General features: G+C 47.5%; 2 protein-coding genes and 1 long non-coding RNA gene across 6 annotated transcripts in view; 2 read left to right on the plus strand and 1 right to left on the minus strand.

Annotated features, from left to right (window-relative positions):
• Positions 1-740: 740 nt before the first annotated feature.
• On the plus strand, positions 741-4221 carry LOC108507415. The gene is made up of 4 exons (XR_001878114.1): positions 741-799; positions 2168-2356; positions 2864-3031; positions 4112-4221. It is a non-coding gene; the product is annotated as an uncharacterized LOC108507415 (long non-coding RNA).
• On the minus strand, positions 4072-15769 carry DSTN (destrin, actin depolymerizing factor). Of its 4 annotated transcripts, none has more exons than XM_017835360.1 (4): positions 15610-15769; positions 6967-7274; positions 6650-6726; positions 4072-5398 (listed from the first exon to the last, which is right to left on the minus strand). In XM_017835360.1, exons 1-4 carry the CDS (start codon positions 15610-15612, stop codon positions 5289-5291), a joined length of 498 nt encoding a protein of 165 aa, XP_017690849.1. In that variant the 5' UTR covers positions 15613-15769; the 3' UTR covers positions 4072-5288. The 4 variants fall into 4 exon arrangements, with proteins under 4 accessions (XP_017690849.1, XP_017690845.1, XP_017690846.1 ...); XM_017835356.1 differs by lacking the exon at positions 15610-15769 and adding an exon at positions 15255-15269; XM_017835357.1 differs by lacking the exon at positions 15610-15769 and adding an exon at positions 13081-13095.
• Positions 15611-16886, plus strand: part of LOC108507403 — a 34005-nt gene continuing 32729 nt past the window's right edge. Inside the window, exon 1 of the mRNA XM_017835337.1 lies at positions 15611-15973. Coding sequence (XP_017690826.1) covers positions 15611-15973 — 363 coding nt within the window. The remainder of the gene's footprint in view (positions 15974-16886) is intronic.

The raw sequence follows: 16886 nt of genomic DNA on the forward strand, positions 1-16886 counted from the left end.
GAGGAGACTGTGTGTTTTCATGCTGGCGGTACAGGGCTGGGTTCCCTGTCTGGGGGTTGGCAGAGGGATTGCCACCCTTGCCATGGTGGCAGGGGCATGGGGGCAGCCCAGGCTGCTCCCTGGCTGTGTGGTCATGCTGAGGTGGGGATGAGCATGGCGAGGTGAGCAACGTCAGCCCTACGGGGACCATTCCTCCTAGGAATCGTTTTAAACCTTAGTGCTCCCCTGTAATCTGTCCCTGCGGGTGCTGTGTGATGGTGGTGCAATGGTAAATTGCATTTACACTCTCAGGCTTTCTAGTTCTCTGCTCTCTCCTTGTGGCTTTCCATTTTTGTGTGGTTTTTTTTCTTCTTTTTTTCTCTTCCTTTTTTTAAATTGTTCTTTCTTTTATTGTTCTTTCTGGTTTTGTTCTTTTTTTCCCCTTGCTCTTTTTTTATTTTCAAGCTGGTTTCTTAGGAAATGGCAGAGGCCACATGACAGCTTGGTGCCTGTCTCCCCACAATAAAGTTGCTGAGCCCAGTACTGACATCAGCAGGAATTTGAGAGAGAGGAGAAAAAGGCCCCCAAGTGCTCAGTCCCTCCAGGATGTGTGAAGAGCCAAGGCTAGGAAGGAGGATGAGGGACAGACCTGCCTCTATTTTGTTCCTGGGGAAGGCCAGTGTGATACCAATCCCTATATTGCACACCGGAGGCTCCACAGGATTGGGTGGACATCCTGTCCCTCCCCTAGCTCTATGGCTTTTGGGGCCATGATGGAGAAATATGGGGCAGGAAGTGTGTGTGACTCATCTTTGACCAGGTAAGAAAAAGGAGTCCTGCTGAATTCTGGCTGAGGAAATAGCAGGATGAAAGCCACACCCTGCCCCCCAACCTGTCTCCCACCCTTGTGTATCCCCTCCCCACACCCTTCCCAACATAGAGCTGTTGCATGCAGCAAGTCTCCCCACACTGTAAGGACAAACTTGGGAAGAAGACCTTAGCCCCACAGCCAGGATTAGGCTTCAGTTTCTCTTTCTGGGCTTTGTGGCACATGGAGAGGAATGCATGAATCAAGGACCACTGGTGACCTCAACATGTCAGCATAATCCGTCACTTGCCGCAAACCAGCATGCCCCGTTGGCTTTTAAGGTCCCCAAAAGTGAGGGAATGCCTGCATTTTTTCAGAATTGCAGAAAAACCCCACCCACCCCAAGGCTGGAGAGAGCTGTGGAACATATCAGAATGGCCATCACCCCTAGGGGGTCACAGACAGGAAGGGCCCCACAGCAGCAGGTGAAGTGATGCAACTCCCTAGGTTTTTCAGTTTTTTGCTTTTGCAACAACTCTTTCCTTTACTGAGAGCTCCTGTGCAAATGAGAGCAGATACCCAGGCATGCCCATGCAAGCACTAAAAAAGACCCCAAAACAGCCAATGCAAGGAGGGCAGTCATTGTTCCAAACACCCTTTGGAGTAGGTTGCCTCTGGTGGGGCTCCAGAAGCTCACAAGAGCAGATTCAGTGTGCCTGGCACAGGGGCATATGATGCCCTTCTGGGACCCACTGCTGAGCTGGCTGTTTTAGGAATAAAGAGAGGGAATGGTCTCATTAAGCAAAGATATAAAAAACAAGTCTCTTTGGGGAAAGATGTTTATAGCAGATTTTTTTACCTGTAGTTGTACTGTTGGGATTTTTTTCTTCCCTCAGCACCTTGGTTGAAGGGGAAGGACATCCTGAGTGGCTAGGAGAACCCCAAGCCTTGCCCAAGACTGTGCAGAGCTGAGGACTGGCCAGCCCCCAATCTCCCTGCAGCTGGTGGGATTTTGCCATGTGCCCACCCCATTGGGCAACATGCGGAGGGTTATCTCCTTTCCTCCAGGCCACCCAAGCTTGTTACTTGTCAGCCTGTTACTCACAGCTGGTATGATCAGCAACCCCAGCACCACAGGCAGGAACCTTTATTAATAAAAATCAAGAAATTGCCCAGGTGGAGTGACTTTGGATAGGAACACTGGATTCTTCTGCTGATTCAGCCATGCCCAGAGTTACCTTTCAGCCTGGGTACCTGGGCTTATCAAGGCTTAAGACACTCAACCTTTTGTTGGAACAGCTAAATTGCATTTACACTGCCTGCTGTTCACACTTAGGCCTGAATTATCAGTCTGAATCTTCCTTTCCCATTTTCTCCCAGGTGTAATGGACAGAAGTGGCTTTTGGGAAACCATATCCTGCATATGGACTTCAAAATAGTTCCAGCTGCTCTGCCCTTGCTGCAGCCAAGCTGCACTACATGGGCATGTCCTGCTGAACTTGTATGGCTCTGAGCTGTCTTCATCACCTGAACCTCTTCACGTTTTTCTTCATGTACCCCTGTTAGAAAGTAATTTCTCTCCTCAGCAACCAGCCAAGTTATAGAAAAAGTTCCTCATATTGTCTTGCCTCGCCTTTTCAGGTCTGGGTGATTGGGAGAAATCTTAAAAAAGTCACAAGAGTAAACACCTTCCTGTGCTTTCCATCCCCTACAAAAGCAGAAGGACAACCAGCAGAGGGGGTGAAATTTGGTCCACAACCTCCAGTGTGGACAAGCCTGAAGCTCTGATGGCTGAGTTACTCCCAGCCCTGGAGTGCAGGAGTACTCTTCCAGAGAGGCCAGACTGTAATTTCAGGAGTAGCTGTGAAGGTCCTAAAAGCACTTAAGGTCCAAAGACTTAAATTGGCTTAAACTGTGACAGCATATCTAGCCAAGGCCCAAAGTGCCACCTCAGACCTCTTATCACTTAGATCAGGGACTTGGGTTCAAAGTGCCTTAGTCCCAGAACTGAGGGCTTTCATGCTGTGGGAAACACTCTCCTACCTTACAGGTCTGACACCCTTCCTCTATTTGCAGCATCTCCCACTCCATTTTTTAACCAGGGAATGAAATCCCAGGCAGAAGTCCACCACAACATCACCTGGGCTAGACATCCCTTCAAAGATGCCTGGAGTATGGAGGCACTAGCTATCAACTGGATCTTGGCTAGGAGCTGCCTTTGTTTGTCAAGCAGCACTGATCCCGGTGTGTCATACTTATTTCCTTATCTCAACCTGGACTTTGGACAAAGACCAGTACTGCAGACACCTAGGCAAGGAAGAGCTGTTTATGAGGACAATTACTCCCTTGGGCAAGCTCCCAGTTGACTGAAAAGAAGCTAAAAGCTCCAGCAGAAACCAAGACAGTTTGCTTTGCTCAAAATCAGAAAGCTTCACTCCAGTGGATCCCTTTGTATCAGAAAACCTTTTGCTCCCAAACCGTGTGACCCGCATGGGTGCCAAGTTAGAGCAAGCAGTCAATGCCTGCCTAATGAAAGGTTTCAACCATGCAGCATGGCCAGAGAGGGCACATGCTGAGTTAGCAATGGACCATTATTTCCCCAGCCCTGCAGATACAACAGCGCAGCGCTGGCACTGCTCTGCCAAGGAGCTGCAGGGACAGTCTGTTTTCTGTCCCTGCACAGCTGGGAACAGCTTGCAGAGGAAGGGACAGCCTGTAACTGCCTGAGCTTCGTGGGGCTGGCTAGAGAAAGCTCCCTCAGTCCTCACAGGGAAAGTTGCACAGGATAACTCACGTGGCTGGGTTTCTGCTGCTCAGACTGCAAACAGGGAGATGTTTCCCAGGAAGCTGCCCAACCCATGGACATTTGCATATGAAGCCTAGAACACAGAGAGCAGGTGCTGTTCAGGAGCCAGAGCCTGCAGCAGGCAGGCAGTCATGGTGAGAGGGGTGAAGGGACAAGGAGGGGAGTACACTGCAGAGACGAACATCCTAATCCCCCCAACTCCACCAGCTCTTCCTCCCAGCCTGTCTCTCCCCCAGTCTTGCTCCCCTGAGAGCAGCACAGGGCAGACAGTAGCTGCAGAAGGCAGAGCAGCTCCCTGAGCACACAGCTCACACAGGGCACTGGTGTGCCCAGCCACGGTGCCAGCCCTGCTGCAGGAAGGCTAATCTGGAGGCTGGAGAGGAATCAGTCACTGACCCAGGGGAGGGGAAGCCCATTTATTTAAGGCTAGTTGAATTTGGCACACACAGAACATCACAGTAACGCACTGGAGGCCAACGGTTTTGTTTTGTTGGTTTTTTTTTTCTTTTTCTCTACAGACATACAAGAAAACTCTATGCAACTCCCATGTACACATTACACAAAGGAAACAGCTTTAATCAACCACTGGTGAAACATGGAAGCTTTCAAGATCTCTGTAGCTGGCACAGGAATGTTCTCTACCCCCCATACAAAAGGCATTTCAGGTCAAACTTTCTAGCAGGTGATATTTCCATGCATTTCTACAGAATTAAAGAAGCTAACAGACAAAAAGCCCAGATCAAGCCATATTAGTCAGGCTGATTCATACTACTAAGTTAAATCAATGGTAATTATGGACAAATGGACCAAGTGACCAAAGACTGGGGCTGAAAATACCACTTTTCAAGTTGTGGTTCCTTCTCATTTTATTACCGATAACTGAAAAGCTCTGATATAAGAATCTGCATTTATAAAAGCCTCAGAAGCATCTGATCCACTAGTAAGTGTGTATTAGAGACAGTAAGGTAGTTCTAAATTAAACTATGTCAACAGAAAAAGCAATTTTTATAGAATCACTCAGGCTGAAAGAGACCTCAAGACACTTCATAACAAGGAAATTGAACCTATAGAACAAGTGAACCTTTAAATATTATTACTGCACCAGGAGCTTACAAGGGAGGGAATTAGGACTATTTCTCCAGAAAAGTGTGTCTGTTTTATCTCTAACTTCAGAATTAGGCTTTTTTAGTACAGCTCTGCAACTGCAAGCACTAAGAGTTTAACCCAGTTTGGTACCAAAAGGTTGCTTTAGCCTAAGTTTAACTACAGGTTTTAAGTTTTGTCTTAAATGGTTACAGGGGAAAAGCTTTTGAATTTGGCAATTTGGCCAGTAGCCTCAAAATGACTGACTGAATTTTGCTCATTACAATTTAGAAAAGCAAGAACAAGAACCAGATTGTTCTCACCTCCCCCCCTTTTATGATCCACTGCTCAAATTTTTTGAGACCTTTAGTGTTAATCCATTGGGGACAGTATTGGGCTGGACAACCAATGCAAATATTAATACACCAAGATAAATCCTTAGATTTGATTTATTTAGGGTCATTTGTACATACAAGCTACATCTCCAAAATCTACTTTATTCTACAAGACAGCTTCCCTACTGTTAGTGAAACCCTTGCCTAGAATGTTTGCTTTATATAACTGATATATTAAAACATGGAATGCTTGTAGAGTTGTGGCACTGTATGACATCTACACAGGACTTCCTTCAAAAGCTACGACTAGGGAGCCTCCTAGCTTCTCAGCAATGCAAGCTCGGTTGAGGTCCTCTGGCCCATTTGCTTGACATTCATGCTTTATGCCTAAAAAAGAGGCAAAACACTCAGTAATGCAGTATGTCAACATGCTGATAATCAATTAAAGAAACATACTTGGTAGTAATATTAGAAGAAGAAATCCAGTCACTCAAACACACAAGTCCCGCCTTAGCTTAGGAAATCTTTTTTTTCCCTGATATGTCACCAGAGACATCTGGCTACACACCACATGTCAATGCAGGGACATGTGGGGAGAAATTTGTCACTAGATCAGAGCTCAGTCTGTTGGCCTTTCATTGCAGGCTCTTACAAGTGAATCCCTCATGTCTTGAGCTGCCCTGGGTACAGCTGGGGAGGGAGCTACATGCAAGCACATGGAGATGGCCACCTCAGCTCCTGCTGGCTCTGCAGAAGAGGGTGAAAGCATCTAGAAAGCCAGTCTAAGGAATTAACAGTGTTTTTTTCTTTTTGAAGGGTGGGGATCCCAAACCATGCCTGTCTTCAGTGGTGAAAGGCAGAATTTTTTCAGGATTTCTTTTTTTTCAACTTCCACATGTGCAGCACACAACAGTCTCCCTGGGCACTTCCAATCCCTGGGGCACGCTGTCCTATGAAGGCTGGCACTGCTGCCCAGTGATTTTGTCAGTCTTGCACACTGCAAGATTTTGGCCCAGTGCAGCACGAGGAACTTAACAGGAGACAGTGCTACCTGGCTATAAGCCAGACTGACTTAGCATGAAATTTCTGAACGCTGCAAGGTGTTTACTCCTTGGTTAATGGTGCCTGACAGGCTGAATAGAACTTCGCTTCTCCACTTGGAGATGCAACGCCTTTAGGAATGAGTAATCACAACTGCATCTCTGAATCAAGTGAATTCTTAAATACTGTTACTACAGCGCAGTAAATTTATGACATTTCAACAGACACAGGCTTTAAAGTCCTCTGCCACTGAGGCAACTTTGCACAAAATCCAGCTTTGAGTTACGAATCTAATGCTTTCTAGCCTGTATGGTACAGATGTGCTGCTCTGTACTGTGCAGCCACAGTGTCACACATTGCAAAACCTGCTCTTGCTCTGAGCACAGTTCTAGTACCTCTAAAATTTAGTCAGACAGTATAAATTTTAGCTAGACCTCATTTTAGCTCTGTCACGTGACATTTCACCTCTCACTAGTTTCTCAAAAAAACAAAATAAAGCAACACCCAAGCCCCAAACCAATTAGCCAGTGGTTAAGCCTTCCTGTGTAAGTATCCTAGAGGCAGGACAGAGCTAGGAGCATCAGCTGTATTACATACCTTGAAACTTCTTTTTGATTGCATCCTTGGAGCTGGCGTAGATCATCTTACTTTTGAGAGGTGCTTGTTCTGGTGCCCTAGTGGGATATGCCAAAGAGAGTGCAATTACTGACACGGATTATTCAACACAGCCAGAAGCAGTATCCTTCCCACTATGAACAAGTGAAATGTCTCACAGCTCAGAATACAGGCATCAGGCTGCCTGACTCACTTTAAGCCTACCATCTTGCCAGCCTGGACAATACAAACACTTAGAGACCTCACCCGCAGTGCTTGGACTGCATGTTAGGAATGAGTCAGTTGGGAAGATGGCTTACCACAAGAAAAACATCAGCTCTTCTTTTTTGGATTCCTTGGTCTCGAAGCTTGCATCATACAAGGCATAACGGCAATCCTTCTCAGGAAGCATCTGCACAAAGTGCTTGAAAGGGTCGGTAACTGTCACACCGACATCTCCCACCAGAATCTCTTTGCCTTCTTCCACAATAATGCACTTTTTGTCTGGACTGAGGCAGAAGATGACAGCCTTCTTCCTCTTCTTAATTTCCTCAGGTGTAGAGCACTTCCGCACTTTCATGTCATAAAAAATACGGCATACCTCATCGGCAACTTGTACTCCAGATGCCTGCAAAGACATGAGCAAAGACCTTTAGGGCTACCACGGCAAATTTTTGCAACTCCATTACTGCACTGCCTTAAACACAAGGCTAGAAGACAATAGATACTAACAATAGTCACTAGTGGCCCAAGAGTTTCCTCAGAAAAGGCTGCAGACCTTCTTTTCCAAAGCCAAGTAAAGAATCTGGAGTCTGCTGCTGACCACAGCCAGCTGCCAAACCAAAACTATTCAAAGAAGGCACAATCCTACTTACATTAGAACATTGTTTTGGGGGAGTTTTACACACATGTCCACTCCTTGTTCTCCAAGATTACAGAAGCTTAATTTTGTTACCCATTTCAGGCTGGCTAGACAATCAAGCCCACAAGGATCTGCTATTCAAAATTTCTTAGCCATTTCTAGCATGCTTGCTAGCAGCTTTAGGAACAGAGGTAAAACTGGCCAAATTCCACACGTGTCATGTGGACTCAGTTTAGAGATCAAGAGAGATGTAGTGGGGTACTGGGACTGCAGTGGTACAGTTTTTAGCTGAACAAACCAACTTTCAGAAGTTGCTCTGAATACAGGATTTTAAAGGGAGAAACTGCAAGCTCCTCCATCAGTTTTTAAAGCCAGCTGCCTGCCTTCTCAACTTCCCCCCCCCTTGAAGTCTGATGGGAAATTGTAGTTAGTGGTATGGTATCCCCCCTGTGTTTGCTGTAATAGGAGGTGCACATGCAGCATTATCAATCTAATGTTAAAGGCAGCTGCACAAAATAAAGAGGACAAGACCTAGCAAGAATGACAACAGGCTGAGCTGCATTTTCAGCCTGCTCCTTTTTTGGGAATAAGACAGGAAAAAATTGTGGCAGGGTAGAAGCATTTGCATCTGAGTGTTGTTCTCAGAGTACGGCAAAGCTGGAGAGCTTAAAAGAAGCTGTGCAATAGCAAATACTGCAAGTATGGGAAGCTAGCTGATGCTGATGGAAGGACGTCATGGCCACAGCAGTAAAGACCAAACTGAAGGCTGTCCGATACTCAACAATCTGTTCAAAATGCTGTATGCAGTGTGAACAGTGAGATTCCTTTAAAATACTGCTTCCTCCCTCACTGGTCTTTGGTCTTCAAATTCAAATGACGTTATCCTCAGATATGACAATTCATATCTCAGATGGAAAATTGCCTTCCTCCCTCTCTGTAAACTGCCACACGTCACTGCTATGAGCACCGTCAGTAGTAATAACAGTCAGGTACAGCACCATCTGAGATCCACCAACTGAAAAAGGCTAAAGGTTGTTCATTTTGTTTTTCCTTACCTTCAGGCCCAAAATGTAAGCTCAAAAGATTTATTTTGTGTCTTAGAGAAACAACAGAGTTCAGCTGCAAAACCAAGGAGATAGAGGTGCAGGGGAACTGCTCAGTGCTAGCTTTCATACAGGCTGTCCTTAAAAGATGGTTATAGATTGGACAATGACTTAATGTGTGTGGGTTTTTTTAAGCCTTGACCAATGACTACCATGGAGGACCTCAGATGAGCCCAGATTCTCCTCTTTCTACCAACATGTCTCCTTCTGTAACTTTGAGTGGCTGGCATAGCATTGGTAACCCAGTGAGGAGAGGTGGCACAGCTAGCAGAATCTATTACCATGGAGTTTGGTATCTACATCTCCCAACTGCTGGTCACAGAAAACCTCACCCAGCAGCGTATCCGAGACAGAAGCTTTTCTGTAGTATGAGAACAGTGCTCTTTTGAGGTTTACCCAAATACAAGGGGACATCCCTCAGGATTTATAATGCATGGCCTGTCTACTAGGGGTAACCTATCCAGAATTCCTTGCACTTACTTTGGGACAGGAGAACAGCAAGTCACTCACTGCGCCTCAGCTCCCTGGCAGGCAGCCATCCTTTTACATATCACCAATAAGGCGAGGAAAGTAAGCAGAGAAAGCCTATTCCAGGATAAACTTGAGCAAAAGTACAAACATCAACTCAAAGTGACTCATTCCTATGTCACCTCAATCATATAGAGAGACTGCACTTCGTCAGTGTGACTGGGAGGTAATGAAGCATGAAGGTCTTTCCCTTCCTTGTCCCTGTGTTTGGTGTAGGCAAGAGCCTCTTTGGGAAGACTCTAATTAATACAAAGTTGCCTTAATAAAGCAAACAGTGCAGCAACTAGAGCTATCGTATCATTCACTAGGGACCAATCCACAGGGAACTCGAGAACCATTTTCCTCCCTGAAGTTTGCAATGGCACCTCAGTAGCTGACAACAGGTGTTAAGACCTGACTTTCAGTCATAGAAAATGCACAGAAAGCCTGAACTAGCATGGGAACAAGGCAATTAATCACTTAAAAGCCCTGTCACCTCCACCTTTGTCCATTCTTGATCTTTGCTCCAACACCACAATAACTAATTCCCCTGCGCCAATTCATGTTAACTTTGAAAGAAAAGGTTAATGCTCAGCAGAGAGCAAGAAGCAACAGCAATAGAGCTGCAGGTTGATGCAAAGTGTCCAGTCAAGCACATATGCTTGTACTACTACACAGCCAGAAACATGTCTCCAAGCAGAGAGACAAGTTATTACCTTAAAAAGAAACTGAGCACTGCTGGCCAGTCAGTTCAGATTCCAAAAATGTTGAGTATTTAGCCTGGAAACTCAGAATTCAGTGTTAAATTGCAGTTTATAACTGGGACAGACCAGAAGCTGAAGGGGCAATAGTGAGAACTGGATCTGTTAGCTTTTCAAAGCAAAAGGCTGTTAGTAGCTGGTGCTACTATTTTTTTGCAGCTGCTGTACAACCCCTGGATTCATCACACAGGCTGACATTAGCAGCCATTATGTTGCTAGGGACAATGCAGATTTGTTTCATCTCAGAAAAGCCTATAGCTGTGTCACAGCAGTACTGTGTCACCCATAAATTCCCAGTGCAATGAACTACTTACTTCCAAAAAGAGGATCTACTATTGCAACTGTAGGACTCCCTCTTCAACTCTGGGCTTGTACCAGCCACGGCTGGCTTCACAAACATACTTAAAAAGTAAAAAACCCCAAACCCTAGACAGCTTCTGCTGTAAGGCGGTTGAAACCACTCTGCATAGAACATCAACGGGATGACTGTTAAGAGCACTGAAACAAGGAGAAACGCTATATTTTAAGTACATGTCCTCAATAAACATTTTAACCTCATCTCTGGTGTCTTGTCCAGAAGAAGAGCTGGTGAGAAGCCTCCACCCCACCAGTAACGACAGAGTAAACATTTATTTGTTAGTCTGGATTTTCTCTCTTTGGCCAGATACCACTCTGCTTAGCGGATGCAATACAGCACATTCATTATTATTTTGTGCATTCTGGCTTGAACACTGTAGAGCTACAGTAGTTAGTCTGGTTCTGTTCCTTTTCCAGTATAAAAGCAGTTATCCAGCTCTGGACTGGTACTTGTGAGATACATAACCATGAATCAGCTGGTGATATTTTGTTGTAGGGGACTGAACCTTAACTGCAGGGCCTTTTAACCTCACTGAAATAAGGCAGCAGCAAGCAGGCAAGCCACCTAATTACCAGATGGGAAAATGATGCCAGTACAACATATTGAGGGAGATAGATATTCAGGCAAGAGCAGACAGAGCGAGTTTCTCTGAGGAAATGAGCAAAAATGAGTTCTCCCCAGCACCTCTGTGCAACTATTGCAAACATGGTGCGTCTTGCGGGCTGAGCTCTCCATATATCGTTCCAGGGCAGTTATATGAGTATCCCCATTGTACTTTCATATGGACTGCTGTATGCACATGACGTAATGATTGCATTAAATGCCTTGTCAGCATGCACTAGAGTAACACAGTGGCTCTTATTCCCTATACAAAGCCACTGTTCCTGCCTTAAGTGCAAGGCACTGCAAAAGTCTTGCAAGAGTAGAATGCCCTCCTTACACAGGGCAGCCCAAAGAGTGAGCCTTCTGTCTAGCATGCTTCCTACTGCAAGAGCCATATGCAGCTGCCCTCACTAAGAGCTTCCAACACTTTGCCTCCATTGCCAAGTACCTGAACTGAAATTTAATCTTAACTGGGGAAGACCAAAGAATAATCCAAAGCTTTCTCAGGAAAATCCCCACATACAGAAAGCTGTTTCAGGAGTGAGATACATGCCAGACACCTTATAAACTGGATTTGTAGCAAGCCTGCATGGAAAGACAACTTTGACACACTGAAATTTGCCTTCTCTTTTGTTAGGAAATCCTGTGCACTCTAGTATTTTCCTTGAATATTTAAAATATTTTACCCAAGGAGAGTCTTTGTTTCCTCCTCAACTGTGAGACAGCCAAGAAGAATTTAAACTAATGACTTAGTTTGCCTCAAGACAAGTTTGAAGGATGAGATTTGGTTTTAAATCTTGACCATTTTACACTGTTGGGTTTCTCTCCTGTGATTAGAATCCAAGAGCTCTCCATAGTGGTGCCTGTGCATGCATTATCTACAGAGACGTTTAAAGAACATTGTTTTGTCTGGAAACCACACACACACATTGTATACACCAGGGTGATACTACTCACAGGTACTCAAGTGGAAACTGGTGTTTCTTGGAAAAACATCATCAATTTTTCCAGAATTTGACACCAAGACCTTTATTAAGTATGTCTTCTTTAATTGCAAGGGCAGATTTGAGGACACTATGCTCCCATGTTTGCTAGTCACATTACTGTATGTATTTGGTTCTTAGTTTCTTCAGCAAACACTGCTTCCCCTATGCTTGGCATATTATCCTTCCTATCTACCTTCGAAATTCTCTGCCACTGCCAGAACTGCTTGTTGTAACCATGTGGCATTTCCATAAGACTCAGTCATGTGTCATAGTACATCTCTGCAACAAATACTCTTTCAATTTAAACTACTACCACCCAACTGGTCTGGGACAGAACCCTTCACAGAGCTGTCCCTTACACTGCCACACAACATAATGCCCTGGGACATCATCAGCATGGAGACCTTGAAGGGCAAATTAAGCTAACGTAGTTGTGGGAGCACCCAGCAGAAAGGGAAGGTCACAGCCTGGCTGCACTAACGGGCTGGAAGACAATTTTGCCAAATCAGGCCTCTGAAAAGGGTGTCACGTAAGGCCAACAAGCCAACTGAAAATGTAGGTGGTCAAAACCACTGATTTGAAATACTGCTTTGCTTTTGTTATTTGAGTACTCAAGAAAACACATCGGATACTACCACCCCCACTGTACTGAGTAGGAAAGGTGCAACGACTTTAACTTGATCCCAAAGATCAGCAAAGATCAGTGTTGGAACACCAGTGACTTCCTGACTTCTTGCAAGGCCCACATGCCCTGCTATCTACAGCCGGACAGATAGACACCTCTGTTTACAGGGGACAGCCTGAAAGTCCAAAGCTTCAATTCAGATGTGAAGCATGATGGGAAACATAACTAACTGCCTTTTACTGCTGTTGTGTAACAGGCTATATTTGCACACCATAAACCAGCAAGAACTACAGAGTTATTTGCATATCACTTGTAGACAGATCTTGCCAGCTAGACTCAAGTTTTTTATTTAGCATTATTTGGTCTCTTTTGGCAGGAGGAGGCGTGGAATCAGAACTCTATTCAGCTTTTCTTCCCCCCCCACCCCGCCCCGACAACAAGAACAGTTAATGACAAGGAGAGATGAGAAAGAAAGAAATTATTTAAAAAATAAGAAAAAACTATCCCTTGAATTCCTGGAGGTCATTTCCTCAGCTTTCAGCCAAAGAGGAAATTACCTCCTTCTCTGAGCTACCATGAAGTTCACTCCCAGTTTAATTATCAAGGTAGGCAGAAAAAGCAATACCCACAAAAGGCAATCCCAGCAATACTGCTGAAAAACAGCCAGTAGCAGGGTAGAAGTCTTGAGTAGCATCCATTCCTCTGTTGAAACGCAAGGTTTTAAGGTAATGCAGGTGTAAGTTGGTATGCAACAGGACTCTTGCAGAAAATTAAAGCTTCTTAGAACATATTCAGCACAGAAATCAGCTATAATGAGCCCAAAAATTTTCTTTCTCCAGGCACCTACAGCAACCTAAAACTTAAAAGTTACCCTCAAAACCAGGCTTTGAAGGCCTGCTTTGGGCACCACAGATACTTGTTAATGAGGGACCCTTCCAGAACACTGCCTGAATGCTGAACAGCCAGGCAAGCGAAAGCTCCGAACAGCTTCACACACAAGTCCTGGCTGCCTGCAGGCTCTCCTACATGGGATCGCTTAGGTCAGCCCTTGCACCCAGCAGGAGCCCCTTGACAGCAATTCTGGCAAGGCAAGTAGGAACATGCCAGACACCCACACTACCAATTGTCATGAGGCTGTCATCTTGTACATGAGGCATATGTACCTTGTAATTACACAGATTTGGGAATAGTATTGACTAACAACCAAGAAAAATAATTTGCACGGTCCTCCAAAGACCATGGACTCATTTAATCCAATAGCAAAGAAACTGAACCTTGTGGCAAGACACAAAAGCTGAAAATCCAATGCTTTTTTATACTAAATGATGCCCTCCTGCTGACATTACTGTATTTTGCCAGAAGGCCTATAATGCCCATAAGCAAGTTCATTTCCAGCATCTCAAAAAAGCCAACCCAGACCCTGTTGCAAAAAGATCACTGTGAGAAATACTAGTTTTGACTGACTAGGGAATTGTCTACTTCCAAAGCAAGATGAAGCCTGACACACCAAGTAGTCAGACTAAACTCGGTTTGCATACTGCAGAGGTGGTAGCTGGCTTGCTGAGACAAGCCTGTTTTAAACAAGAGCTGCAAGTCTCGTCAGACTTTTTAACAACTTCAGCTGCAACTCCCATCAGCTCTGCTCTACGTTGCAGACCAGTCACAGATGCTCCAATTTGGGTGTTAGAGGAAGCAGGGAGATTACTAGTACATCCTGTCTGCCAGCCCTGTATGGACTAAAAGTTCATTTACTGGATATACCACACATTCAAACTAATGAGAAATACCATGAGAAGGGCTCAATATGTAACACCTCTAATAAAGACAAAAAACCCAGACAAGTGTGTCAAAACACAAAAGTGTGTGTTGCTGGACTCAAGCAAAAACAGGACAGGAATTAAAATTGCATGAGCTAGTAATTCAGACGAATTTGCCAGTCACAGCTCCCACAGTTAAATAGGGATGCAAACTTTGAGCACAGGCAAAGCAAACCGAGAGGGAGCCACCAGGAAGTTGAAAAGGCATTTGGTCTATTCCGCTCCATTTATGCAAGGAGTTCCTTGGCACTTTTGGTTTTTTGAAAGCCTGGAAACACAGGAAAGTCAGTGTGTATGCTTGACACGTTTCTATGTTTGCAGCATAATGTCTTAGATAAAGTGTTTCCAGCACTGTGCGGAGGAGCAAAACAAATAAAAAAAAATCAACACAAAAACCAAGTCCTTGCAGCAACTATCTTAAAATTTAAACTTCCTCGAGAGGCCGCTACGAAACTCTGTTTGTTACGATCAGCGCTTCCCTCCATGGGTTCCGCTTCCCCCCTTTTGTCCGCTACCAGCGCTGCCGGCTCCAGCTGGGGCCGGCGAGCAGGATCCCAGCTGGCCCTGGGAGGGCCCGTGCTCGTCTCGGCTTCCTGTGGAGCCGACGCCGTTTTCTAGGCCAGGCCCGAGCCCTTCGGCCGTAGGAAGATGGCTCCCGCCGGGACCGCGCCGGGGCGGCTGCGGCGGCGGCCGCGCTTCCTCCCTAGCAGGGCAGCCCCCGGCCCCGGGGAAAAGGGGCCTTCCACCCGCGGTGCCTTTCTACCAGGTTGCGATCGCCTCCCACGCAGCCCCTCGCGCGGAGGGGCGGGGGCGACGATGCCCCTCTCCCCACCCCGGCCGCGCCCTGCGGCGCGGGGAGGGGCCGCGCATCGCCCCCTCACGGGCTCTTCCCGCCTCGCCCGCCCCCCCCCCCCCCCCCCCCCCCCCCCGTCACAGGGTAGAATGGACGCGCCCGCCCCAGTGCCTGTGTGCAGCACGGAACGTACCACCACTTCAAGGAGAGGTGAGGAAAAGGAGGAAGGACAGTTCCATCGCCTCAACGGGGGGAGAGTAACCTTCCGCCGCCTCATGGTGGGATGGGGGGGGGGGCGGCTAGGGGGAAGGGAGGACAACGGATTCGCCGCCTCAGGTTCAAAGGCGAACGGGAAGGATTGGGGGGGCTGAAGGGGGGGAAAAAGGAGAAGAAAAGGGGGGCGAGATACCGCCGTACCGCCGTGCCCAGCGGCGGCGCCAGCCAGGATGCGGCGGGCGGTACCGCCGCCCCCCTCCCCACTTTCCCTCAATGATGAAGGCGGGAGAGGGAGAAGCCTAACGCCCCCCTTGCGTCGCCCGGATCCCTACCATGGCGTCGGCTGGGCGCGGCGGGCGGGTGGGCGGCGGAGCGCGGTGCGGCGGCGGCGGCTCCTCTCGGGTGTCTGGGCGCGGCGCGGACTCCGGCGGCAGAAAGGGAAGCGGCGAGGGCGCGAGCCGGGCGGAAGCGCTGCCGACGTCACGGCCGCTGTGCCCGGAGGAGGAGGAAGCGGTTGCTATGGCGGGAGCCCCGCGTGGCGACGCCCTGGCCCCGCGCGCACGCGCGGGCGGGGAGGGGGCACCCGCAGCCCATACACACGGCCCCCTCCTGCCACCCGGTAGAACTGCCCAATCACAGGGGAGCCGCCGGCTGATTGACGCTTCGGCCGACCAATGGCGGCGCCCTCTTAAAGAGGTGAGGCGGGGCTACCTGCCCCAAGGTGTGCGGCGCGGCGGGGAAGGTGCCGAGGGGAGAGTGGTGGTTGAGGGAGTCGTGTGGGAAAGGATGGGGGGTGGCTGTCAGCGGGGCGTAAGGAGGATTTGGGCTGCTGAAAGCGGGGCTGAAAGGGACTGAGATGGGCGTGAGGGGTCGGGGGGCGTCCATGGGATGGCCGTGGGGCGGGCGGGAAGCCTGCGGGGCTAGGCAGCCACAGCAGAAACGGCCAGAGCCGAGCGGGCGGAAGAGCCGGCGAGGCGGAAGTGTGGGACTTTCCTTTCTCTTTTTTTTTTTTTTTCCTTCGAGGGTTTTTCACTACCTACTTTGGTGCGATCTCAGTTAGGCACTCCTGATTGGCTCGCGCTGCTGCAGCAGGAGCCTTGCGCTTCCCGCCGGCACCCGCGAATCCCGGATCCCGGCGTCGGCTTCATCCAGATGGCCGAAACAACCAGCTTTGTCCTCGGGACAGAGCTGATCCTGAGAAAACGCTGCTACGGAGACCGGGGCGCTCGGAGAAGCTGCTGTTCCGTGTTCATGGCAGTCCTGCTCACTCTGACCGCGACGAAAATACTCATTCCTTAATGTTTCCAGGCAGTGAAGCTTAGGCTGCTCATAAACAGAGTATACAGGCACCTACTGATGTTACAAAATATATAGAAAGTTAGGTTTTATTACTGAATCCTGACTGCAGTGATGTTCCCGGCTTTAATCGATAAGCAAAACCCCCCAGCATCAAGCTTATTTGTTAAGCCTGTGCCTACTTGTATGCAGAAAATAAAACCAAGACTCGATGGCATGTTTTCAGGGCTCGGGTATGAGGCAACTAGCATGAAACTTTAATTCTAAAGGTGTGAGCCATGCTTACACACCTTACAATTTTCATCCATATTGC

This window comes from Lepidothrix coronata, unplaced genomic scaffold (genome assembly GCF_001604755.1).
Source record: "Lepidothrix coronata isolate B3197 unplaced genomic scaffold, Lepidothrix_coronata-1.0 Scaffold255, whole genome shotgun sequence".
Taxonomy (NCBI): Eukaryota; Metazoa; Chordata; class Aves; order Passeriformes; family Pipridae; genus Lepidothrix; species Lepidothrix coronata.